The following is a 27263-nucleotide window of genomic DNA, read 5'->3' as shown; positions in this document are numbered from 1 at the left end:
ATCAAGAATTTCCGAGGTGGGTGCGGGGCGGCCGGCCGGGAAGGAGCGGGGTGGGGGGGCGCGGGGGGCCCGGGGTCGCGGCTCCTCCCGCCCGCGGCACCGGCCAGAGGAACCGGGCCGCCCGGGCAGCGCGCTTCTTCCGCCGCTAGCGGTCCCGGCAGCGTCCTGCTCTCGCGTGCCTGGGTCAGCCGGCGCCTGCGGACCTGCGTGCGCTTCCCGCTCGGGGCTCGGCGGCGGCGAAGGCGGAGCGGGGCTCGCGCGGCGGCCCGGCGGACCCGGGGGGGGGGGGGGGGGGGGGGGGGGGCTGGGGGGCGCGCCCCCCCCCCCCGGGGGCCCCCCGCCCCCCCGGGGGGGCGGGGGCGGCCGGGGGATGGTTCTGCGAAGCGCGCCCGCCTCACTTGGGCTCTCCGGACCCACAGACAGACCCAAACTGCCGGACAACTACACGCAGGACACCTGGCAGAAGCTCCACGAGGCGGTGAGAGCCGTGCAGAGCAGCACCTCCATCAGGTACAACCTGGAAGAGCTGTACCAGGTGAGGCCCCGCCGGGGCGGGCGGCGCTGCCGGCCCGCCCCGCTCGCTTGGGTGCTGTCACGGTTGTGTAGGTAACACACCGGTCCAGGGCCAGGAAGTGTGGTGCGGACGCGGGTCGGGTGGTCCTCAGTGTTGTTTCAGAGTCGGAAATGAGGGAAGTAGCGGGAACGCAAGCATCGGCCTTCCGCAAGAACAGTAAGAGTCCTGGGGCGGCGTGTCCCCCGGGTCATTGCGTGATTCGTTGGTGGTTGTGGGATTTTTATTTTCAGGCTTAAGCTGCCTGGAAAGATAAAGTTATGCCATTTCGGGAGAAAGATGTGTTTCTAAGAGCCACACGACTGTCATACTTTTTTAAATAGACATGATTTGTTATTGTAACTTCACGGTTACATAGGACACTCTGTCTGCGCTTCTGGTTCATAGATTTTCTCATTTTGTGATTGTTGCTATTAAGACATGCAGACAGATTTTGTTACGTTTCATGTAAAGATGTTCCATTTTTAACACAAAAATGGTCAAAAGTACATGTTACTATTTGCGTATTCCATTTATAAGCAGACTGGTTTCTCTGATCTTCCATTTGTAAAGAATGGCACTCATCAACTAGTCTGTTATCTACGTTTTAGGTAACAATATGATACCACAATTTCTATTAAAGGACTTGAATTAAAATTTTTCTTCTGTTTGCGTGAGTGATTACATCATAAAAACAATGGGGATTACAAAAAAGTACAAAGAAGAAAATTAAAACCATATATACTCCCATCATCCAAAGAAGACTACTATTGACAGTTTGATACACATACATCCCTTTTTGTCTTAAATCATCATAAGTTTATTCTATTTTTAGATCAACTTTATTAAGGTATAATTTATACATAATGTGTACTTCAATACATTTTATACTGACGTGTAAATAACCACCACTCAGTCAAGATGTAGAATGTTTCTACGTGAAAAAGTTCGTCTCTCCCCTGATCCGCTCCTTGCAGACCACTGATTTCTGTGGCTATATTCCACCAGTCTAGCATCTCCCTTAAGCGGAACCTTCATCTTCCACTTGGGATAGTGCTTGGGACTGTCATGCCTACTGTGTGACAGTAATTTGTTTCTTGGTTGCTGAGTAGTGGGTACCACCATTTCACCAGCTAACAGGTATTTGGGTTTCCAGTTTGGGGCTGTTATGCATAAAGCTGCTATGAACATTAACAAAGATGATTTGTGTGGACATATGTTTCATTTCTCTTGGGTGAATATCGAGAAGTAGGGGCTCAAAGTCCTAACTTTTTAAGGCATTTCATGTTTTCAGAGTGGCTATACAATTTTTTTTTAAGTTTATTTATTTTGAGAGAGCATGCATGCATGCTTGCTTGCAGGGGAGGGGCAGAGAGAGGGAGAGAGACAATCCCAAGCAGGCTCTGCACTAAGTGTGGAGCCCAGCGTGGGGCTCGATCTCAGGAACCGTGAGATCGTGACCTGAACCCAAATCAAGAGTGGGCCACTTAACCGACTGAGCCCCCAGGCTCTGGTATCTGTACCAGCAGGTGTAGCGGAGCTCCAGGTGTTCTGCAGTCTTGCTAACACGCGCTATTATCAGTCTTTTTGATTTTAGCCACTTGAGTGCGTGTGTAGCGGTCTTTTGCAATTCCATATGAGTTTTAGAATGTTTGCCAGTTTCTACAAAAAAAGCCGACTAGTGTTTTGATTAGGATCATGTTGAATTCCAGATCAGTGTGGGGAAAATTGATATCCTGATATCGTGTCTACTGATTGATCACAAGGGACGGCTCTCTGCTTCGTCTTCCTTCATTTCTCTCAGCAGTGCCTTCTAGTTCCAGTGTGTAGGTCTAATACAGCTTCTATGAGGTTTAGCCCTAAGCATTTCATATTTTTTTTAATGTTTATTTATTTTTGAGAGACAGATGCAAGCAGGGAGGGACAGAGAGCGAGGGAGACCCAGAATCTGAAGCGGGCAGCTCAGAGCCCGATGTGGGGCTCAAACCCACGAATTGTGAGGTCATGACCTGAGACGAGGTCAGACGCCGCACTGACTGAGCCACCCAGGCACCCCAAGCATTTCATATTTCTAATTGTATTATAAATAATAGTTTTAATTATTGGTTTTCGCTAGTGTATAGAAATAGAAATTATTTTTATACATTGGTTTGGTATACTGCTCTCTTACCTCTCCTCCAGTGGCTTTTTTGTGGATTCCATCAGGTTTTCTATATAGACCATCATGTCGCCTATGAACAGAGATAAGAGATGGTTTTACTTCTTTCTAATCTGCATGCCTTTTAATTCCTTTTCTTACCTCAGTGCACTGTTCAGAACACCAGAATGACGGTGAGTAGAAGTGGTAAAAGCAGACAGTTTTTGTTTGGTTCCTGATCTCAGTGGGGAAAGCCTTCTTCAGGCTTTCAGCATCGGGTGTGATGCTGACTTATCATAAGTGCCCATCATCGGGTTGAGGAAGCTCCTTTCCATTCCTAATTTGCTGAGAGATTCCCAGAAGTGCATGTTGGACTTTGATGAATTCTTCTGTAACCGCTGGGGTGGTCATATGACATTTGTTTTCTTAGTTTATCGCATGGATTGACTCTTCACGTGGCAAGCCCATCTGGCAGCTGCAGGACAGATCTGAGTTGGCAGTGGTGTGTTACCCTTTTTTGTACTGTGGGATTCAGGTTGCTGTCACTTCATTGGGTTTTGCGTCTGTGGTCATGGAGGATGTTGGTGTGTTGTTTTCTCGTACTGTATTTGTCTGAGTTTGTCTCAGAAATGAAGGCCTCATAAAGTGAGTTGCGAATGTTCCCTCCTTTTCGTTTTCTAGAAGAGTTTGTATGGACTTGGTATTATTTTTTCCTTAAATGTTTGAGAGAGTTCCCGGTGAAACTACCTTGGCTTTGCGGAGAATTCGTAAACCACGGACTTCTTTGGTGGGTTTGGAGCTCTTCAGGTAATTCGTGTCTTCAAGTCCGCTAATCTTCTGCGGCATCTAATCTGCCAGTAGGGCCATCTGGTGAAAGTTTCATCCCACGCATTGTTTTTCTCTCTAGGGGCTCAATTTGAACCTTCTCAGTATCTTTCCCATCAGTACGTAACTTCTGGACAGAGGGGATACAGTTATAATAGCTGTTTCCGTGTGTCTGTCTTCCAGTTCTTTCCTGTCAGCTTCTGGCTGCATTCGACTGCTTTTTCTCCCCTTTAGGTGTTGTGTTTTCTACTTCATCGCACATCTGATAATCTTTGATTGACTGTCAGACATTGTGAATCTTGATTTGTGGGTAGATGTTTTTGTATTTCTATAAATATTCTTGAGTTTCATTCTGGACATATTAAATTATTTGAAAACCTTTTGATCTCTTAGAGTCCTACTTTTAAGATTTGTTAGGCAAGACTAGAACAGTATTTTGTCCAGGGCTCATCGCCCCACAACTGAGTATTCAGGGCCCAGTGTCTTAACGGCTTTCCAGTCTGGCTCGTAGGAAGGTGCTATTCCAGGTCCCGTGTGGGCACCAGACCCTGTTGTCCCTTTCCCCGTCCTTAGCAGTTTGCTCACACACAGGTGGCGAGTCCTTGAGGGGGACCCTTGACCTCTCCTTGCTCATGTCCATGCCCTCTGTGGCCACACGTCTTCCCTGTAGGCCTTTGTCTCGGAGACTGGAGCCTCAGCTCCTGGCCCCCTCTCCACGGCCTGGAAACAGGGACATAGGAAGGGAGCGTCCGAGCTCGTTTCCCTCCCAGAGGTCACTGTCATTCACAGCCCAATGTGCAATGCTTCGCAGACTGCTATTTCACACGTTTTGTGTGACGTTTGGTTAATTCAAGCAGAAAGGCTAGTCTAGCCCCCTTATTTCATCTTGGCCAGAAGCAGGAGTCCCATCAGGTGTCTGAACTCTCATAGGTTTATTAGTTTAATAAACTGCTATATCTCGCAGCCTGGTTTCTTTATTCTTCTCTTCCTGGAGATTTGACCATCTGGGATCGATTGCCTGTCATCTTTCATAGAATGACTTTGCCATACCTTTTACCCAGCAGTGTAGTTCATAACAGTCACCGCATGTGTTACCATGAATGAACAATGTGGTTTATAACAGTCACTGCACGTGTTATTATAAACACTAGTTCCAGGTGCCCTGGGTGTCTGTGTGCGTCTTGACACCCTGAGGGCTGGGGGTGCTTACCCCCAAAATGGAATCTCACATTCCATGGGGCATCCCAGGAGGCAGGGGCGGCGGGGAGGCAGGGGCGCAGGCCGGCTCCTGGCCACTCACAGAGAGGTACCCGGTTTCAGGTACCTCCCTGGGGAATGAGCTGCTCAGATCTTTTGGAAGCAAACGGAGTAGAAATAGTAAGTGACATCATTGTGTAGTTATTGAATGTTTGCCTTATCCTGATCTTGTGATAAAGCAGTCAGTGCATTTACCTGGTGTTTCAAAGTACAGTTGCAGTTTTTGCTGAGGTGGTGTGGTATATACTTCGCGAAGAATTTTGTGTTAAAGTGACAGTTCTCACCAAAGTATGAAAGTTTTTTTAGGTTTTTGTGTGGTTTTTTTTTTTGAGGAAGTTTTCAGGATGATTTGAGGGAGAAGCTTTTACGTTTTGATACTGATTAGTCTTCCCAAAGTGGGGTCTCTTCTCCCCTCATCAAGGCATCCCTTACCACGTGGACACTTTAGGAGGCCTCCCTGGAGGAGAAATTAGCTCCCGTGTGTCTGCTACAGTCCACCTGTTGTTTCTCTGTAGGAGGGAGGTTCAAAGTGTGGTGAGAGGAGAGTCTGCACAAACGTATGCCCCGTCCACACTTTCCTCCGACAGAGTTAAGGCGAGGAGACTTTCAACGCCCAGATCTTTTTAGTCTGTTTTTAAAGATCTGAGTTTAGGTCTGGAATTAACACCTGCGGAAGAAAGTTTATCTTGTGTGTCTCCTGCCTATACGTTTTAGTCCTGTTTGCCAGCATAGTGGACAACAGATAACTGAAGTCTGCATTTTCAACAAGGGCTTCAGGGAAAGGGCTAAGTGCTGATTTCAGGCACTTTTGATGCCCAGAAACAAAGCCATCATGGGAGACTTACTGTTCTGAGGAAAGCCATGCTATCCTGAGTCACGGACTAAGGTCTCCGAAGTCCTCCTGCTTGGTGATGATTTAGTGAAGGGGAATGTGGGGTTAGGTGTTGAGTGTATTAATAAGATGGCTCAAACTGATCAGACTGATTGAAAAGGCCCGGTAAGTAGTAGACACATATAAACATGTTATTTGATGGACCGATTTGAGAAAGTAACAAATTAATCAACAGCGAGCTCCATACAGAAGTTGCTCAAAAACAGAGGTGAATATCCAAACTCAAATCTATTCAGCTTAATAGAAAGGATTTCATAAATCAGCAGTTCTGAGCTCTCAGTGGGATTAGTCGTCTGTGTTCAGGAGTTGACTGTGAACATGTGGGAACTGGGAGTCAGGGTCGGTACTGCAGCCCACGCTGCCCATGTTGGCCGTAAAGCCCCCATCCAGGTGACTTCCGATCCCTCTCAAACATACTCTCTCACTCAGATCTGAGCTCTAATTTAATTTCTGCATCGTTCTGTACTCGTTTCCTACGGGCAAGAACCCCATTAGCGCTTTCTTCTAAGCAGTGAGTTCATCACCTTTCAGTGGGCCCACGATTGAGTAGGGTCCGCCTTCAAGACCAAGTATCACTTACAGAGGGGACATAGCTGCCCCCCACCCGGAACTGTGCATGTGTGCCAGGAGAGCACTGTGCCGGCCTCTGGCTGTCAAGTGTGAGCTCTGGCATGGCCCCGGCCTGTGCGCCTCTCTCTGTAAGGTTGGCCCAGGTGTGATTTTCCCCAGGGCTGGGGGCTGGCTCTCATTTTCCCTTCATCTACATAAATATGTGCTCCTAGTATCTGCCTGCTTTTCTCTTTTACGATTTCTCACACTACGGTACCCTCCACTCCTTTTTCTGTCTGGGCTCAGCTTTGGCCTTCGAGGCTTTCATGAAACAGATCGTTTTCCAGGACTGTGTGCTCTCATTTCATTGCTCCCGTGCGTTCCCCCCACCCCACGGCTCTCTTTAATGTCCTGTTGGATATTCCACACTCAGGGCCAAGTATGCTGGGGGCTGCTGCTCCACCCTGCACAGGCACCGCACCGGTGTCTGATCTGCCGTATGCCCATCTGTCTGGCTTCAGTGCACTTGTCTGTCCCAACACAGACGACAACCTGGAGAGGGCTTGGGTGTGGAGGCCTGGCAGACTTAGATTACAGAGCTGTGCCTGGGCAGTTCGGACAGGCGGCTTCCGCCATGGCTGAGTGAAAGCGAGGAAGACACTAACACAGGGCTTCTCCCCCTCCTGTCATCCTTGGATTAGCTGAATTCCTTCTGTCTGCTGTGCCTCTTACACATGTGAGGGGTAATGTGAAACACACCGTACCGTTGGACTCCCAATTCACACCCCACAGCGGGCACTTTGCGCCCCAAAGCAGGACTCTGTCTCCAGCACTTCTTTTGGGGAGGGGGCTTGTATGTTGTGGTGCTCCTGTAACTGACAGAAGAGTCAGCCAGGGGCCCTGCTGGGCCGCACTCTCTCTTCCCAGTGAGGGTGCCTGTAACATGAAGACACCAGCAGTGACTCAGCAAAAGACACGGAGAAAGGACAGCACCCACAGCAAACCTGTCTACGCCAGGGTTTGGCTGGTGCTTGTAAGAGGCCCCCGGGTTCTCTTTTAAGAAAAGATCTTAAGTGTGCTTCATGTAAATAGTAAATATGTGCCAAAGAGGACATAGATGAGAAAAAGTGTTGTAAAATCAACAGTGACAGCATGTCACAACTGGGGTAAGATTGTTTTGAGGACACTGACTCCTCCTTCAGGAATGAGAGCAGGCAAAGTGGTTCCATGAGTGAGATGTTCCGTGAAGGACACGTACTACCAAGCTCATCTTGATTTTTACCAAAGAAAATACGTTTTCTTCATGTATTGCATCAAAATCGTTTCATAATAATTATGCTTATGGATCTCCCAATAATTAAGTTACTGGAGCAAAAGCATTTGTCAGCAGGTTATTTTGGGTTTTCAGAAACACAAGGATAGAACTTTGACTGAAGTATAAAGATAGGACTACAAAGGGAAGGAATTACAGGGTTTGAGAAAGAAATTCGGGGCTTTTAACAGTGTAGATGAGCCCTTATTTGTAGAGCAAGGCAGCACATAGGGGAATGCCGTATTGTGCTGTTGCACTGATAACAAACTTGCTAAAAAACAAGTTATAATTTTTAATATCTTCATTCTGTGTTCCCTTTTAACCTTTGTGAATGTGCATGTGTTTTATACAGTAGTGATTACTGTATTTATTTAATTTATGTTAATAAGTATCAATCTTATAATCCTAAACATGGGAACTATTAATATTTACAAGTCTTGCTACAACAAATAGCTTTATAAAAACTTAAGTTACCTATTTCCTCAGGAATATAGTATTTGATTTAAATTCAGATTCTGAAGTGTTTCCCCCATATTTTTTTAGATGGTTCAAAACTAGTCAGTAGAAAAAACTACACTTCTGTTTTTAGTATCTCACTTGGATTGAATGAGATGGTGGTTTTGTACATGAAATTGGAAAAGAAATGTTATTAGAACCAGTGAGAATATGCAAACATTATTTTTTGATGTGGATAAAGGTATTTTAAGAAAAATGTTTCTGCTTAAAAAACTTGTTTCTTCATTAACTTAAGACAAGCCTAAATAAATTACACATGCAGCCTGCAGAAAAATATGTAGGAAACAAGTACAGTGTAGCCGGTGTGGCCTGGGCACTCAGGAGCATCCTCACTGTGCTACAGGCAGAAACTGCCCTGATGCTCGCCCACCTGTGTGGAAGGTGGTCACTGAGGGTCCGGAGCAGTGATTTCCTGACCTGGTTGCATGTTATAATCATCAAGGTAAACTCATCCACCTTTCCAGTGTCTTCCACCTCAGATGAATGTATGGGAACATCCAGATCTGTTTTAAAGTCCCTGGGTAAGAGTGGTGAGTGGCCAGGTTTAGAGACTGCTGCACTAGAAAAAAATAGGGCATTGTAGATGCTCAGATGTGTGCAGGGACGCCGCGGGGTCCCAGGTGTCATGGGCTGACATAGGTGTGCCGTCCAATCTGTGCTCAGTATTAGCTGTTGTTACCTTTTTTACCACACCCTTCCTGGATTCCAGTATTCTGACAATAATCACCCTGAACTTAAACATAACAGTTTATTTGTAGTTTTTGTAAGTATGAAGGGGGTGCTTGTCTGTTATGATTGTGATTTTATTTACATACACAGGTCTTTTTAAAGAACGAATTTGTTATTCATGGTGAATAATTCACTTGTTCCTTTTGTTTTTAGGCTGTCGAAAATCTCTGTTCTCACAAAGTCTCCCCAACACTCTACAAACAGCTGCGCCAGGTCTGTGAAGATCATGTCCAAGCGCAGATCCTTCAGTTTAGAGAATATCCTTTTTTTGGCTCATGAGTTTCTATGCATTACCTAAATTTCTTGAGGCTGAACATTAATAGGATAAAGATGTAGTGACTGTTGTTAGTATTAAAACAACAGCTTTCAAAATTCCGATTTATTTATAAAACAAAACCTAACATTTGTTTCACGTGACCTAATATGACAGATTTTTTTAAGTGGAATTTTTGTTATTTACATTATTTATCTGATTAAAGCAAAAGAGTGTCCATTTATTGGGTGTGGTTGAAGTGTTTAGGAAGACTTCTGAGAAATGTCTTAATTCTATTCTGCTGTGCTTCATTCTTGTGAAAAACCATCTATATTAGTTATCTCTGATGCATAACAAATTTCCCGCAGACTTGGCGACATAAACAAGCACCCGTTTGTAGGCTCATGGTTGTGTGGGTAGGGAGTCCCAGCTCGGTTCAGTGGGTTCTCAGCTCAGGGTGTCACTGGCTGAAACCGCGGGCTGGCCGGTCTAGGTTTTCCCACAGACCGCCTTCCAGGCAGAACTCCTGTCCCTCTGTTGCAGGACTGATGTCGCTCTCAGCCCCTGGAGGCTGCCCTTGGTTTTTTGCTTCAAGGCCTCTTCTTTGACAGCATGGTTAGTTGCTGCTTCTGAGCCAACAGAAGAATGCCCCTCTCTGGCCTGCTGAGACAGAGTCTTCTGAGATATAACCCACCGTATTCCCAGCCCGCCCACCAGTCAAGGGAGGGCAGTCTAGGCAAGTAGGTGGCCAGGCATCTTCGAGTTTTGCCAGCACACCACGCAGGACCAGTGTCTGCCAGGGAGACGGGGCTCCTTACATCCTCTCGACAGTCTGGCCTCGGCCCTGTGCTCCAGCCCACCCCCACCCCTTTATTAGTCTCGTTGGGAGGGAACTAGGAAGTGGGTTTAATATTACAGACACCTGCTTGTGACTGCACTTTTCCAGGTCTCTTTCTTAATTTGCAAAAGTAGGTAGTTGGAGCCTGCTCATTTCTAACTCTTGTTCTAGCTGAAGGAGTCCTTTCTGTCCCATCACCCTTGAGAAACTAAAGCATTCAGAGTTTGCTAAAATCTCTCAGGGCAGCTGCCACAGCTCTGTCACCTGCTGTCGAAGCTCTGGATTATCCATGGCAATGAAGCCCACATGGCCTAGAGCAAGGGGGTCTTCCCGTAAATGGGTGAGCAGAGTCCATTCTGGTTCTATTGGCATCTGTAACTGCACCTGTGCAGTATATTCTGGCAGAGCTCTTTCCTACCAGAAATCATGAGTCCATTCGAGACAAAGGTGACCATACCATTGGACCTTTGGAAGATGGCCAGTATGCACCACGTCTCTGAGGCATCCTCTGAGGACACACAGAGGCTCCTCTCCTACCTCAGTGCCACAGCACAGGATTCTCAGAGGCTGGGTGATGGATCCAGGAGCCCATCTGAGATGCTGACTTCTGAAAAGGAGCCTGACTCCCAGGCTTCCCGGATGTCAGCAGATTCCCAGGTGTCCTCTCCTGGGCCCACACATGTTAGGCTGAACTTCCCAGAAGTCACCAGCAGATTCCCAGGTGTCCTCTCTGGGACAGGCACATGTTAGGGTGAACTGCTGTGATTGTTCCTAACCCAGCTGTCCCAGCTTACTCAAGACTACTTCATGATTACCTGATCAAACTATCCCCCTGCCAGTTAATTCTACCTTGTGGGTTACAAGAATGTGTTCATTAATTCAGTCATTCAGCAGGGACTTCCTTCCTGTCCAGACCTCTATCCGACAGTAGGAAATGATGGCATCGCCTCCTTTCTGCCCTCCCAGTAGTCCTGGTGATGAGATAGAGGTGGGGGGCAGGGTCGTTGCATTTCCTTGATGCGACAAAACCATGTTTCTAGAAACTACGATGTATTTCATTAAAGAAGAAAGATGAAAAGATACTCTGCCATATGAATTGTCATTGGTGTGAGGCATCTTGAGTTCCAAGATATGAAGTTATTAGAATCAGGGACAGGAACTGCAGTGCAGGAAGCAGCTGGGGCAGAGCTTTCCAGAGGAGGGGACACTGGAGTCCCATCATGAAGGACCAGTGGCGTGTGGCCAGCCAGAGGGAATGAGCCATCGGAGAGGGGCGCTTGTGGGGCGCTTGTGGGACAAGGCCAGAACCTGGGCACACTGGTGGAATTTGAGGCCGTAATTCTGAGTTGCAGCTTGGGTTTGAATCTTTGTGCACGCTCTGAAAGGTCTGGACTTAAGTGCACATCTGATGGCCCCTGCAGGTATTTGAAGCAAGAATCCAGTGCAGTTGTATCATGTTTGGCAGTGATACAGGCAGGATGAGACTGGTGACAAGGTGGGCCAGAGGTAGCACTTCCTTATTTCAGAGAAGGGGGCGGGGCGGGGCTGGAAACAGGAGTGAAGTAGGTTCTGGCCCTTTAGAACTTAAACCCCAGGGAGACTGACAAGGGCATAAAGGTAGGCATTTATGGGTCAGGGTGGTGGGAGTTTTTAAAGGCTCGGATAAGCCCCTGGGGTGTAAGGAAAGGGCAGTCAGGTGCGTGCCCGCCCCCAGGAGGGGCTGTGTGCAGGGGGAGGGGTGGCTGATGGGGGACACAGTCCTGCCCTCGGAGCTCATTTTGCTGAAAGGGTGGGTAGCCTCGCCAGACTTCAAGGGGCCGAGCAGCAGAGCTGTTGCAGATGCCGGGCCCTCAAGGCAGGAGTACTCCAGGGAGAGCATGCTGGGGTGTCTCTGGTCTCTGGGATGTTCCTGTAGTTTGTATGTGGCTGCTTTCTAAGGTCCAAGGACTGCTCCCTCCGCTGTACTGGCCGCATGCTGCTGGTGAGGACAATGGAAGGAGTGCTCAGGGAGGCCAGGAGGCCCCTGGTAGACAGGTGGTAAAGGACTCCTATGGAATTGAGTCAGCTACTGTGATTTTCTTACACTACTGACTCTGTTCTTTCATTCATGTGTTTGGATTCTGCACTTACCTGCTCCTTTCGAAATAAGTTCCCTGCTATTGGTGATAGTCCTTTCCCCACGACCACGGCTTCCTGCACATGCACACCTCAACCAAAAGCAGCGCATGCCGAACCCGGCATCACTCGGTGCAGAAAGGAGGCTGCGCCACGCACCCAGGCTCAGTTCAAAAGCTCCTCTTCTATGACAGCAACCGGCTCTCAGTGGAATCTGAGCCGGCCAGCACCTGTGCACAGAACTCACTCTTCCCACCCCCAACTCAGCTCTAGGGCATCGCCACTGTGGTGAACCGCAGAAGGGCCAGCCTGCCAGCCTGCGGCATCCGTGTGGAGTCCCACATAGCAGCAGCGTGGTCCACGCGGCAGAAGGACAGAGGTGACTGGCGTGTTCACGATTTCCTGTGTCTTCCTACTCCGTAGATGACAGCAGGCTTTGGGCTTCTTTACGAAGACCCTCCGTGAGCAGCGTGTAGCCCGCGTGCACGTGTGGAGCGCCGGCAGCAGGCTGGGTTTGTGTGTCTACACGGCGCGACCCTTGGTTAGTGCTGCGGCTCAGAGGTGAACGTGACAGGCTTCCTGCCTCTGTGGACTTTGTAGGCTAATGAGGGAGGCAATAATTCAATCGTCCAAACCGTGAACTGTGACAAATGTTGTGGCAGAAAATGTCCTCTGCAGTCATAGCAGGCAGACCTGATTGAGGTGAGGGGTGTCAGGTGGTGGGCCGGGGTGAGGGCGGCTTGTCCTTCTGCACACTCTGCTGGGGTAGGAGAGTGGGGTAACCCGGCTTAGACAGCGTGAGCGAAAAGAGAACCAGTCACTCTTCTACTTGGCGTGGGCGCTGTCTTTTGGGTTTTTTCCTTCTTGTTGAATCCTTGTAGTCACGGGCACATGTATTCGCACTTTGCCACAGGGCATTCCGTGTTTGCTGTTTGACACCTGACTGACCCCTCTCAGTACACTGCTTAAAACCTTAGCTAGGCCTGGCCCTTCTCCAGACAGGAGGGGACAGTGTTGGGAGCCTATGATGACAGGCGGTATGTCTTAACGCCCCAAGGGTGCTCATGTGAGGCTCTGGGCTTTGGTATGTAGAGGGCTGGAGCTCGGTGCATGCCGGCCTTACCGTTTCGTACTGTTTTCCATGGGAAACAACGGCAAGTGACGGCTTCACCCAGCTAATTGAGGAGAAGCATCTCGTGTAGTAAGCCCTACACGCAGGGCCGCTCCCTCCCAAGGAAGCCCTGTGCCGGGCCGAGTGCTGCTTGCTCGCTTTTGGCGCCTGCACCATCCGGCGGTGTGGGACTGGCTAGTGGGAGTCTTGCCCCGGGCAACCCCACCTTCCGACAGAGCCTGGCCCCCCAGCTGATGCAGACTGCCCTGGAGACCTGCCAGGGTGTCAGCAATTGGCTTGTGTCCGGCACCGGGTGCCAGAGCTGCTGGGTCCCTGCTACATGTGTTTGTGACTTACTCTTCATTTTTTTAGACTGTCTGTGTCAGGTTCTCATATTGTAGGCCACTGTAAATTTGAGCAGTCATAAAAGATTTCTTCTGGAATAACATGTTAACCATTGAACGACTAGGTTTTTGCTAGGATTTACTATTTGTGATTTATTAGCAAAGCCCCAGGAGAAAATAAGATGTGTGGCCAGGACCAGTGTGGCTGAGGTCAGCTCTCCTTACTTGGATGACAAGGATGCACGTGTGCCCGTCAGTTCCTTACAGCTTCCCGATCTTCTGTCCTCTTTCCAAAGTCCTAGTTGTGTCCTCCCCTCCACTGGCTCCCCTCGCTCCATCAGACCACCTTGCCGACTGAAGACTCTGACACCTGTCTGATTTCACAGCTCACACCTTGGCCCATGCGCTGCTTCTGTACGTGCTGTGGATTTTACATGTAACCTCACACCAGTTCTGAAGAAACCGAGGTCAAGGGAAGTTCATCGCTGGCCCAGGGTCCTAGAGCTGGGACTGTACAGAGGGAGCAGCATGTGTATCGTGCGGTTGGGGAAACTGGAGGCGCACAAACGTGGGGAGTTTTGTAAGCCATAGGCAGCGTGTAGACGTTTATGACAATGACTTTGCCCAAACCTGTGAAGGCCTTGTTGGATGCATTTGGCTGTAGTTTGCTCTAGGAGTCCGTGTTGGAGTTTTCTTTTTTCTATAAGCAGTATGTTGAGCCTTCTTAAAAAACACATTCTAATTATCGAGGTGAGAGTGTTCTAATTTGGTGCATGAATGAGACTTCATATCGGTTCTCATTGAGAATATAGGTTAAAGTTAAACCTCAGCCACCTCCCTCCAACTGCCTGTTCCCTGGTGCTATTAATAGTCGACCTGCTTTGTCACCACTGGAACAGTGCAGGTTGGGGTCTGTCCCCACCACCCTTTGCAGGATAGGCCCTTAGGTCCAGCCACCCAGATTCATGAAGCCTGTGACCTGGTGGTTAATTCAGCCAGCAGGGCTCTACAAGGAACCTGGCCATAACAGCAACGAGGGGAACGGGAAAGTTGGGGTTGTGGCTGGAGGCTCATCACAAATTGGGAACACAGTTCAGCGATGCAGAAAACCTGCACCTGTGGTCCCCTCTGGTCCTTAAGTATTCTTTTTTTTTTTTTAAGTTTGTTTATTTTTGGAGAGGGAGAGAGAATCCCAAGCAGGCTCTGCACAATCAGCACAAAGCCCCATGCAGGGCTCGATCTTACAAACCATGAGATCATGACCTGAGCCGAAGTCGAGTCGGACACTCAACCGACTAAGTCACACAGATGCCCCTGGTCCTTCTGTATTCTGACAACAAAATGATGTGTAGATTCTGTGTCAAGAGCTGCAGTTATGGGGTTAAAGCTGTAATAATTGGCCAGCATTTCTAAAGTTTTCCTTAGCAGGTCTGCACAGACTCACTAGATAGTGTTTTATTTTTAAAGAAGATTAACACATGCTGGCAAGATCATTGCAGACAAATGGTAAGCGTATTGACTTTTCTGTTAACCCTGGTTTTAGGGACAGTGTGCTGTCCCATAATCTCCATAATCTTCATCGGTAGAGCCCAGTGTCTGGTCTCACCGACGCACTTCCTCTTGGTCGTGTTCACCCTCTGCTGTAGCTAAGCAGGAAGGGGATTGGGTAGCTGGGAGGGTGTGCCCCTTTCAGTCCAGCTGTCTTCCCCCCCCCCTCCCTTTCTAACCAAAGATGGCCTCGTCCATCTTCCCTCACCCATCTGAGGACAGTGTGGGCCAGACTGTGGGCCGAGATAGGGAAGTGCTGTTTGGGATTCTGTTTTGGGTCAGATGCTGCCATCCAGCTCAACATAGTAGGACAACAGGGCAGGGAAAAGCTGCCTGTGTGAATGGCTGCATTTCTGGATTGGGGCCAGCTGCTAATTTGACCTTCAAACCCACCTGACAGCCCACGGTACCTGAGCTGATTCCTGAATGGGTCTCTAAAGTTTTTCTTAATCCCACTTTATGCCTGATAATCAAGCCTGACTTCCAGGTTTTTACTGTAACTGGACAGCCAAAGTCTTAGACTTTGCAGATGTATTGATTCTGATCTGTTTTTATGCATGTGAGTTTTTAGCATGACCTGGCTGTGGGGGAAACATGGTAGTAGTACCTTTCCTAATAAGGAGGTGAGTAGGGGACAATGAATGAACCTCTTTTCCAGGCCAGGCACCTGGTACATGGTCAGAAGAGATAAACGTCTGTTAGGAAGGCTATGTTAGGAGAATCACAAGGTTCCTGGTGGTCCTGTGTCGTCTTCGCTCGGCTTGCCAAAGAGAGTCAAACATGTGGCCAAGAGTCTCATGCCGATGTGACAAGGACTAATTATTTAAAAAGCTTAGAGCATCTCTTCAGGTTTGTGAGGTTTACCACATCAGGCAGGAAGTGACCAGATTTCCCTTATAGTCAGATTTTCTGAACAAAAGAGATGAAAATCAAACACCAAAGGAGCAATTAAATTTGGGGAAAAAATCAGTCATGAAGGTCTTGGTGGGGAGAATCCTCAAGAAACAATTACCGTAAGATTTGAGACAGCTACCAGTTATAGTTCAGAAGGCCTACTCTTGGATATTTAGTTACTGAGTTACATAAATAAATGCTTTTCTAATTGCCAGATCATGATCAGAAGTATTTTCCTGTTTTTGGACCGCACTTACGTACTGCAGAATTCCATGCTTCCTTCTATCTGGTGAGTGTCCTGGTCAGTAGGGCCGTGTCTGTGCTCCTTCATGTCAGCCAGAATCACTAGCACACCTGTCCAGGCCGAGGCGTACCTTAGCCCCGGAGTGAGGGGGCTGAGCCGGGCCGGCCATGCCTAGGAGGAGCCCCTTGGGGCACCCTGACCAGCTTGCAGTGAGTGTCACAGTACAGGTGGCGGGCAAACACAGCAGGACTGTGGGAAGCCACATTTCTGTCCCTGGGCGCCGCACGCCAGGGCCATCTGGAACCAAGGGCACACGGTTCACCTCGGCTGGGACGGAGAGGCCCAGGCGCTCACTGACTCCAGCAGCTGCCCTGCTCTGAGAAGACCGAGGCTGGTGAGGTCATGGCCCGGGGCCCTGAAGTCCCCCACAGCTCCCCATCCGGCTGACCGACCACAGATACGGAGACCTCGTTTCAGTCTGCTCGTCAATCACCCAGCATCTTTCAGGGACTCCCCGCCCTGTGGCTCTGGGTGCTCGTCACTGACTTCCACACTCTGTTGCTGATGCCATTTGCCACTCCACCTGCCCCTGAGGCTCCCGCTCCTGCCTCCTGATCAGACTTGTCCCTGATGTCGCCCTCGGCTTCTTCCCGGTCTCTGTTGGTATAGAAGCCCATTCTCCCATTCCCTTTAAACCCAAGTTCTTTAACAAGGTGCTTTGTTTTCAGTTTCCTCTGCGTCTGTTTCCTTTGACCTGAGGCACAGACACCGCCCTTCCTGAGGTGTCCGTGACCCCTGCTTACCAGACCCACGGACACTTTTTGTCTTTATTTCATGTTCCCGCCCATCTGTGCAGCTTTGGACACTCCTGGTTGGATGTCTGTCCATCCTCAGCACCACTTTGCTCCTCGTTCTCTTACTGGCGTCTGCACCTGCACTGTGCTAGGCTTCCGCACGCGGCTGCAGAAAGGGTAGCCTTTGTTCATAGAAACAGCAAGCATGTAACTGAAGATAACGGAAGGTCACGTGGTTGCTACTCTACAAAGCACTGTTCTAAGAGGTTTGGCACCTGCTCCTTTAGTCTGTGGTACAGCTCTGCAGGGGATGACCATTATTGCCTCCACTCTACAGACGGAGAAACTGAGGCAGAGTGCTCCCAGCTTGTGGGGCTGCCGGGTCAGAACTTCATTTGTGAACATAGTTTATAACATAACGTGTCATATAAACTGTAAGCCCTGCTCACAGCCTAGCGATAGCAGCCTCGGGCCACTGTCAGAGACAGAAAACCTGAGCGGGACAGTGCAGTATGAGACGCCCCAGGCAGGATGCGGATGGAGGCTGAGCCCTGGTCTGGGCCTGAGCTTCGCAGAGCCAGCAGGACTGGTGAGGGGCTGAGGTAGGAGAGGTGGTAGTGGAGGGGAGGGGGCAGCGAATTTGAAGTGTGGTCTGTGTGGAAACAGCTGCCCAGGACACACAGGTTGTGGGGGAGGCAGAGACGTGGATCGAGAAGACTGCTCGATGGCTTGTGGGGAGCAGCTGAAGCCGGAAGCGGAGATTGAGATTTTAGGAAGAAGCAGAGCAACAGTGAACACTTCTTCCGTACCGCACCTGCTACCTGCCTCGCCCAGTGTGGAAAGGGTTTACGGGCGTAAAGCAGTGTGTGTGATGCCATTTGCGGTTAGGGAAGGACAGGCAGAGACCCAGAGGCACCGTGAGCAGGGGCTGGGGTCAGGAGTCAAACCCAGGCGGCCGGCTCGAGCCCCCACGACTGACTGCTGTGCTTGACTGCTGTGTCCTCCAAGTGCACACGAGACCCAGGCCTGCACCTCCTGCAGGGAACCAGAAAGGCCTTTTGTGGTGTGCATTGGAGGAAAGGCTTCACCACAGGTGGGGCTCCCCAGAATCCGCACTCACCTGTCTACTGCTCACCGCGCCCCTCCCGCCCCCCACTGCCCGTTCAGAAGATCCTGCTGGGTCCAGGCACTGAGTTGTGTCTGTCTGCTCAGTATCTGGCTCCTGGGGGACCTGTGGAGTTGTCTGAACAGAGCACAGGACCTTTTATCCCATGGTGTCTGCACAACTGCCGAGAGCTGGTTTCCTCCTGAATTCCTCAGCAACAAGTGGAGGGCGTGTGGTGGCCTCTTCGCAGTGCGTTTCACACTCCAGCCGCCAACGGAGGGGATCGGGTGCCATCAGAGGAAGAGGTGTATGGCAAGCTCTGGAGAGGGACCAGACACGGAAAAGGGAAGGATAGGGCCAGCCAGGTGGCGAGTGTGTGATCCCGCCCCAGGAAGAAGGATGGGAGCTGTTCCCAGATTGACGTACTTCTCAGTGATGCCTGACCCACCCCAGGACACAGCCTTGATAAGAAAGCAAATACAAGGCACAGCAGGCTGGCCACAAATGAAAACACAACAAAGGAGTACTTGACAGGTGGATTGAGAGAATTAGCAAATCAACAGTTTGGGCTAACAGGCACCATGTAGCTTGGAGCTTCACCTGGAACTTCTAAAATGAAACTAAAATCTAGTCTTGTTTTTACTGTTTGTACAGGGATATGGGATTGGAGCTTTTTAGAAACCATATCATTAGTGATAAAATGGTTCAGAGTAAAAGTATTGACGGGATTCTGCTATTAATTGAACGAGAAAGAAGTGGTGAAGCCGTGGATCGGAGTTTGTTAAGAAGTCTGCTGAGTATGCTCTCTGACCTTCAGGTAATCTGTCCTGTCCTAAACGTTTACCAATAACTCCTACTAGTCTGTATCTATGTCTGCTGAGTTTGCTGTCTGACCTCGGGTAATCTGCCCTGTCCTAAACGCCCCAATACTTCCTGATAGTCTGTACTACTTATACCAAAATAAACTGGTGTAGGAAAGATTTAAATGCAAAAAACTAAAATAATAAAAGTGGCTGTTAAAAATGAGCAAGAGGAGTGACTGTCAGGCTAATGCCAGATCAGGAACCACAGAGGAAAGTGCCCTTAGGACACAGACCCAGTGCCCCAAGGCCAGGGCGGTGCCTCCTGAGGCCCTTAAGGAGCCCATGAGCTGGGCCGATCTGCCCAGGCCTCTGGAGGAGAGGCACACAGGCAACTCCTTAGGGCAAGTCACCGCAGCCATGCTCCCTCAAAAGCTTGGACTATCAGCACTTCCAAAGGTAGGTTTCTTTTCTGTAATTGCCCAGTAACTTTGCTCTTTTCTTAGGTATATAAAGATTCATTTGAAGTGAAATTTTTGGAAGAAACTAATTGTTTATATGCTGCAGAAGGCCAGAGATTAATGCAAGAAAGAGAGGTAAGACAAGGAGGTACTTCTGAGTCACCTTATTTCTTTTTAAAGAAGTGCGTTTAATTTTTAAAAGTTTGTCTTTCCACATACACAAACATTTTATAAGAAATCTTCTGAAAGCCACAATCTAGCTGAAATTCTCAGTCACAGCCTTCATTGTTCTTACAGTAAAGACTTAATTTCTTATAACTTAGAAACTTTTTTTAAATGTTTATTTTCAAGAGCAAGCACGAGTTGGGGAAGGGCAGAGAGACAGGAGGACAGAGGATCCAAAATGGGCTCCAAGCCGTCAGCACAAAGCCCGACGCGGGGCTTGAACTCACGAACTGTGAGATCATGACCTGAGCCAAAGTTGGGCACTCGACCGACTGAGCTGCCCAGGCGCCCTTGACTTAGAAACTTTTTTATTGCCCTTCCCCTGCCAAGTGAAAAAGCCAGTAAGGTAGCTTCTACATGTAAAGTAACTCAAGTTAAAACAAGAGGATAAAAGGAAATCTTAACTGTAAAGATGACCCAAGCACACCCCAAATCTTCCATTTGTATGAGGCTTTGGAAAAAATTACCCAAAAGACCACAGGAAAAAACATATAACAGTAGCCATATGAACCCAAAATCTTGGCAAGCAGTTAGAGCAGAGACTGAAGGAAGCCCCTGGGGACCCTCCCCCAAATGTTGATCGTTGTCGCGCAGGATGAACTGACCGTTGGTTCTCCATCCCGGTTTTGGAGAGGACACATTATGTGCGGTACCCAGCCTTGCTGCCACCACTGGGTCAGAGCGCTAGAGACCGTATTAGGGGGCCCCCTAGGCCGTCAGGTGACAGGAGGAATGCCCTTTGCCTCTGGAGATCTTCTGCATCCGTGCTGTTTGGCCTCCCCAAGTGAACACCCAGTCTGTCGATTAGCTTTTGCTGACCCCACTCGTTTGGGGCCAGGGGATGCCATTAGGCCTGCACCCTCTGACCTGAGTGCTGCTGCTCGCCTGCCCATAGGGCCTCAGTGATGGCAGGGACCCACGGCCTCATCCCAGGAGCTTGACGGTGAGCGGGACACAGCAAAGAAGGGCTGCCCTGCCCTCACTCTAGAGGTCACTTTTACTGTCCAGAACTGAGTTTCAGGAAACTCTATACTATGTATCCTGCCCACCTTCACGCCCCCCCACTCATCTGTTCTCATACTTGCCTTGAATATATAAGGTGGTTTTTTTTGTTTTTTTAATTTTTCTGTGGACAACAGTATTTCAGCTTCTTGGGTAACATCAAGAATCTTTGTTACTTAAAAAAAAATAAAATCTTTGTTACTGACATGTATAAATGTTGTGTTTGGAAGGTTCCAGAATATCTTAACCACGTAAGTAAGCGTTTAGAGGAGGAAGGAGACCGAGTAATCACGTACCTAGACCACAGCACACAGTGAGTACCATTCATTTACTCAGTTCTCACGGTGTGGCCATAGCCCGCCCTGTTCCTGGCTGTTTATTAAAATAAACGCTGTCTTCGTGGACTCAGCCAGTACTATCAGAATATCTTTGTTGTTAGCACGTTTCGCTTATGTTGTGATTATCCAGCACCTGTGAGTCACAACAAGTGCCCTGTTGTGAGTTCTCATCCGAAAGGAGTACTTGAGGCTGAGGAACTTGGCATCTTGGGGTTTAGTGACAAGGGATTCTATTTATGTTGATGGAATATAATTGAGTGTCGGGCACTTTGGGTTGTAAACTTTTTGTTAGACGTGGAATGTAGCTGTAATTTTTATTTATGGTATCAAGACACATTTTTTCTTCTCATCTAATTTTTGTTTTCTCTAAACCTGAAGTTGGTAAGCAGATAGGGAAAAGTAAAATAGAAAACTTGTGTGGATGTCTGTTTCTCACCCTGCACGTAACATTTATTCAAGTGAGGAGAGTTAAGAGAAACCAGAGATAGAAGAGACTGAAGGGTAGAAAGTGCAGTGGGGCAGGCAGGATGAGAGGGGCACCGATGTGGCACCTTGAGAATACAGAGAACAGAGGATCAGGAGAGGAAAGGTGAGCTTGCTTTAGACATTTGAGGGGCCCATGGGGAGCCCCAGGTCTACATAGAAGGATGGTCGTGCTGAAGCCAGGACAGCTGTGTTCCGGGTCCCCTGGGGACCAGGGAGTCACAGGGGCTGGAGGTCGGCAGCAGGGACGCACAGGGAGTAGGAGGGAAAATGATGTGCCAGCAGGTCACATCAAGGTTGGATAAGAGTCTTCGCTAAGTATCTGGAACATTTTTTTCTGTTGATGTTTTCCATATACTGTGAAGTTCAAGAACTTCAGGGAGAGAGATACATGGTAAATCATGGCGAACAGCAAGCAAATCACCCGCCCAGTTCAGGATGGAGCCACTGGGGCCTTGGGGGCCGCTGGGGCCTTCTACCTTATGACCTGTAGGCGTTGGGCACAGCAGTCCTTTTCCTTTTCACACGTGCTCATCCACCCCTGTGCATATGCTAGATTTGAAATTTCTCCCCCCAATTTTAAAAAGTATATTGCTTACAAGTATATGTAAGTTATTTAAGCAAACGAATAACAGATAAAGGTGGTTCGCCTCTGGGCTCGAGCACAGGTGGATGGAGGGCGCACTGACTGAGGCAGCTCCTGCCGCGCTGGGTGATTCAGATGTCACAAAATAAACAGTTGCCGTCAAGGACAGAAGAGGGAAGCCACGGCTGAGCAAGCCACACCTGCCTTCGCCCTGGGCTCCACATGCCCCTTCCTGCCCCCACGCCCTCAGAGCACAGTAGACGGCATCCCAGACGTGGAGCATGCTTGAGGGCAGCGGGGCACTGCTTTGAACTGCACCTTGTGACCCGCCTCATGCTGGACACCACAGCCAGGTCACCCGGCAGGCCCTACCCCAGGGACTCTCATCCCTCAGTGTGGGAAGGACCCGCTCTCCTGCTGCTTGGCACAGTCGGTAGATTGTCACTTTGTCACTGTAGATTATAAGGTCGATTCTTGGGCACCTGGGTGCTGAGGCAGCGCGTTCCCCAGGACTGCACCTCTGGGCTCGAGGGGCCTGCAGTTTCTGCCCTGGGCTCTGCTGGGACCTGTCAATGGCACCCGGGCTTATGTGGGTGCTGCATGGGCTGTTGGAATGGAAACGGTGATGGAGTCTAGATTGCCCGCCTCCTGGAGGCAGTAGTTCCGTGAGCACAGGACAAGTCTCTCAGCGAAGCCAGTCATCGGGAAACTGCACATCAAAACCAGTGTGGTTCCACCTCACGCCTGCCACCGTGGCTTTTGAGTAAAAAAGGCACACAGCACGAAGCCCTGGCGAGGACCAGCAGAAGTCAGAACCGCCGTGCATGGTCAGTAGGAACATGGGCAGCTGCCCAGAAGACGGATCATTAGCTCCTCAATTCCCCAGAGTGGTAGACAGAGCTAGGTGTTTTTTCAACACACCAGTTCTACTCCCAAATAGATAAGTAAAAACATCCGCAAGACTTGCTTGCAAATATTCAGGCAGCGTTACTCAGTAGTCAACAAGGAGAAACCACCCACTGCCCCCTGGTGACGTGCCGCTGAAGCTGTTTGGAGGAGGATCGGTGCACTACTGGCCCTCCCTGCTGTCAGCCCCTGACCTCTGACCTCCGCCCCCACCTCCGGTCATCATGCTGCCTCTCCCGGAGGCAGACCCTCACCTCTCAGTGGGCACAGGTCTGACCTCTGCTCTCTCGCGAGGGGGGTATGTGCTTTCTCTGGGGTCGCTGTTAGGTTTAAGGTGGGCCATTGTAAGGTTCTTTATGAAGCAAAGACTTGGGAAGATACCCGAAGTTAATAATCTTGGACTAAAGCACATGTCTGATTAAGAAAAACTAAAACGACATGAACTATGGAATATGTACTCAGGAAGGACAGTTGTGCATGTCCCCATGACTGTGGCAGTCACACTTGGCGATGTTTCAGAGTTTCAAATGTTCTGTTCAATGTGACACTTCCGTAGTTTGGGCCTCACAGAGGAGCTTCCTTGATAAGTGGTGATGGGAGGGGGCAGGCCTGTCCACGTAGAGGTTGTGGGTCCTGGAGCAGGGGCGGCCGCAGAGTGGGGGACAGGGCCAGTGTTCCTTGAATCCAAAAGGCAAAGCTTTGTTTTGACAATTGCCAGCCAGGCATGGGGGTGCAGGGCACTTGACTGTCTGCTGGTGTCTCCTTTTCCCTGGACCCCTGATCTCTGTTGTCCAGTAAGATTGTCTTTAGAAAGATTTCAGAGTCCTCATGGACAGCAGGGAGATGGCTGTTCTGATTAACTCCGTGTCAGGTGTGTAGACAGTAAATGCCCCATCTTTACAGGTGATCAAAGTCTCTCCATCAATTGCTTACACCTTGTCTTTTTGCCTCATAATAGGAAACCATTGATTGCTTGTGTGGAGAAACAGCTGTTAGGAGAACATTTGACAGCAATTCTGCAGAAAGGTAGATTTTCCTAACTTTTGTGTCAAGTTACCCTGCATGGTCGCCCTTGACATTTTAAGGAAGTGAGTGAAACGGCATAAATACCAGCTTAAAGACATCCATTACGATGAGACAGTCACTAAAAATCGTTGGCAATAACGGGCATGTTAGCCCTGGAAACACCGGGAAAGGCGTCTGGTAGAAATCAAGAAATCACAGGACATGCTGGTCTCAGCTGAAGCTGCTGAGAAACCCCCTGGGCCGCAGACAGCTTGCAGCTGGGTCCTTGTGCGGTACCTACAGGCGCTGGCAGGCACAGAGCTCCCAAGGGTGCGCACGGGCTGCGCGGCTGTGGTGGGGCTTCCTCCCCACGCCCCCCAAGAGGCTGAACGCCACGTGAACTGCCAGGTGGCTGGGGACTTTGGCCAGAGTCCCGAGTATGCCGGACAAACCCTCCTCTGGCAGAGGGAGGGCGCAGCACTGCTGACTGGGCAGCGTGCCCTCTTGCGCCACATCCCTGGTGCTGCTCGTCAGGCCCTGGTAAGGGTGGTTCCAGCAGCTACTGTGTGTCCCGGAGGAGCGTCCCGCCTGTCCTCTGTGTCTGTGCCCTTCACAGTGTGTGCTTAGTTCTCTGGGGTTCAGAGCGCACGGTCTCCCCCTTTTCAGTCCTTCACAGTACTTTGTACAACTATTAGGTGTGTAATGTTACCATTTGAAAGTCATGATGGAGCTACAGGATTTATTTCAAGATGTTGGAGACCTTAAAGCTTAATTATGGGGAGGCCCAGAATTATGGACGTAAATTATAAATTATAAGAAAAATAAATAGCCAAATATATTCTGACTTGGACTCTGCTCTGCCAGGTGGTGGTTATTATCTGTAATGAGACACCTGAGCATAGGGTCTCCACGTGAAACCAGAACAAAGCCAGGAGGGGAGAGCTGGCATTACTGAGTGCCGGTATCTTCTAGGCCCAGGAACCCCCCCTCCCCACCCTGTGAAGTCATGACCCCATCATACAAGTAAGGAAAGCGGCTCCGAACAGCCTGACACAGGTGCCTCCAAGCACAGCCCCTAAGCCAAGGTCCAGGTGCGAATCTGGATCTCTGTCCTTCTGCACTGGGAATCATTCACACGGACGAGGTCTGGATTTACTGTCCGCCTAAAGCAAGTGTGTTCAAACCCCATACTAGGTATTTTCTGAAAGGAGTCTTAGGATGAATGACTTTAAGTAAATAGTAGAAATTTGCATAAAGTCTTCCAAGAACATAGCAAATTAGGTACAAGCTTAATCTAAATTTTATTAAGAGACATTTGAAAAATGAGAAGCTGTAGTTTTTGAGTTCTTGAAGAAAGACATTTAGGTTTTCAGTAGGATAAATTATAAAAAATTATTTGCAAAAAAAATTATTTGCATCACTAGGTCAGAATGTAATTCGGAGAAATAAACATTCGGAGCCCTTGCTAAAGATGTGTGATTCTGGCCCCAGGACGCACCTGTGTGCACCTGTTTACCTCCTTTGATGTGTGGACACTGTGCCCACGTGACAGAAGAACCTGAGACTTGAGTCACATGGCTCACACCTCCCCACGCCTGCCTCGCAGCCTCTGCGGGGCTGTCACAAAGCAGACATCTTAGACAGTTTTCTCTTCCTGATTTCCATACTGTTTTAGAAAGGCTTCGTAAAAATCTAAATACCTAAAACAGGAAAACCCCCAAAAGTGCTATGTTAAATACTTCAGAATCCCCAACGGACAGCAGACGCTTCTCTCTCACGGCTTATCGCATAAGCGGATAGAGTGGATGACCTGACAGGTTAGACTCGGGCCCCCAGATCTGCTCTCTGAGCGATGATAGTGAGAGGTGCCCAGGGGCGCTGCCCTGGCCGCTGTGTTAGTGGGACCGGGGCTCTGGCGACCTGAATTGAGCAGCACGGCCGCTAGCGTCCTCTGGCGGTGGGGCCTGGCCAATGGGGCCGCGTAGGACTGTTTCTCACCCACAGAGGACAGGGGTCGGCCCCACACGTGTGAGGCGCCCATTCACACATGGACCCCCGAGCCGCCCTAACGCTCGCTGTGCCGTCGCAGGGCTCGACCAGCTGCTGGATGAGAACCGAGTGCCCGACCTCACCCAGATGTACCAGCTGTTCAGCCGCGTGAAGGGTGGGCAGCAGGTCCTGCTGCAGCACTGGAGCGAGTACATCAAGGTGCGTGGGGCTGTCGTGATGCGCAGTGACCGTGCCTGTGGAGGGCAGCGTCCTGTCTCCCGGCCGTGTGGCTCCCGACATGGGGAGGGGCTCTTCTCGAGGCGGGGGCTCGGGTGGACAGCAGTCTTACGTTTCCTCCCCGATGACTGAGGCAAACCTTTTCTGAAAGATGGCCCCGCCTGTGAGCACCCCACAGCCAAACATCATTAAAGGCTGCCATCGGTCACCTGCCTGGGCTCCGGTGCCACGTACAGCCACAACTTTCAAAAAGTCGCATTTCTGTGCATCTGATTTTTAAACACCTCATGCCTTTGCTCATCGACCGTGAGAATGGTTACACGTTTTGGTGTATCCATTTGGTGGCATGTGTGCTGCCACGTCTCCCACCATCCAGATCCGTTACTGTCACAGTGCTGTGATGTTTCTGTGACGCGTCTGTATACGGTCATGGGAAGGCAGCAGCAGGGCCCTCATGCTGACGGAGGGGGTGGGGGCGCACAAGGCTGTACTGGTGACAAGTCGGGGGACCCGCATACTCTGGGGCGGGGGGGGCCCAGCCTGGAGAAGCTGGACGCAGTGTGCCAGTGCCAGGATCCTGGTGGTGATACCATTCTGCAGCTTTGCCGGATATTGCCATCAGGGGGAGCTGAGCCAAGTGTAGGAGGGATCTCTGTTCTTTCCGCTGCACGTGAATCTGTAGTGGTCACAGAAAGTTCAGTTATATAGAAAGGATGATGGAAAGCTTGCACGCATGCTGCTTTATGGAATAATCAGTCCTAAGATTGCTTATCTGCCTCCACTTGGGAAGCTCATGCCCACAGGCACAACCCCCTGATACTTTGTACACAACAACATGGAGCTGGACGTGGTTACCAACTCACGCCAGCAACAGAACTGTATGTTCCAGAAAGATTGGAGAACGAGGGCTTTGCTGACGAGTAGCCCTAGGAGCAGGAACGTGTGCTGAACGTGAGAGCTCCCCTGTACACATGCAGTCCAGGTCTTAGAGATCAGTGGTGTGACCGCTGTTCCTGAGTGTCCGTCAGCGACATGCAGTCACACTGACAGGAGTGGAGATTATGTTCTACACTGTGTCGTTATCACAGTGAAGCTGATCCCTGGCAGTGTGTGTGTGTGTGTTATTTTTAAATGCACTCAGTACAGAAGTGTACGGAGGAAAATCCCTCCCACCCCTGCTGGGCATACCGTGTCCCTCTCCAGAAGGGATCACTGCCA

At 49.6% G+C, this 27263-nt stretch overlaps 1 protein-coding gene across 1 annotated transcript in view; it reads left to right on the top strand.

Moving 5' to 3' along the window:
• CUL4A (cullin 4A) overlaps positions 1-27263 on the top strand; it is a 46982-nt gene that overhangs the window by 732 nt on the left and 18987 nt on the right. The window contains exons 3-12 of the mRNA XM_040486968.1: positions 7-16; positions 420-535; positions 8921-9024; positions 14865-14934; positions 16086-16159; positions 18668-18830; positions 19320-19409; positions 20732-20814; positions 23773-23840; positions 25909-26027. Coding sequence (XP_040342902.1) covers positions 7-16; positions 420-535; positions 8921-9024; positions 14865-14934; positions 16086-16159; positions 18668-18830; positions 19320-19409; positions 20732-20814; positions 23773-23840; positions 25909-26027 — 897 coding nt within the window. The remainder of the gene's footprint in view (positions 1-6; positions 17-419; positions 536-8920; positions 9025-14864; positions 14935-16085; positions 16160-18667; positions 18831-19319; positions 19410-20731; positions 20815-23772; positions 23841-25908; positions 26028-27263) is intronic.

This window comes from Herpailurus yagouaroundi, unplaced genomic scaffold, assembly GCF_014898765.1.
Source record: "Herpailurus yagouaroundi ecotype Mexico unplaced genomic scaffold, PumYag 164, whole genome shotgun sequence".
Lineage (NCBI taxonomy): Eukaryota > Metazoa > Chordata > Mammalia > Carnivora > Felidae > Herpailurus > Herpailurus yagouaroundi.
Note: the sequence above shows the minus strand (reverse complement) of the source record. Positions and strands in the feature narration are given on the sequence as shown.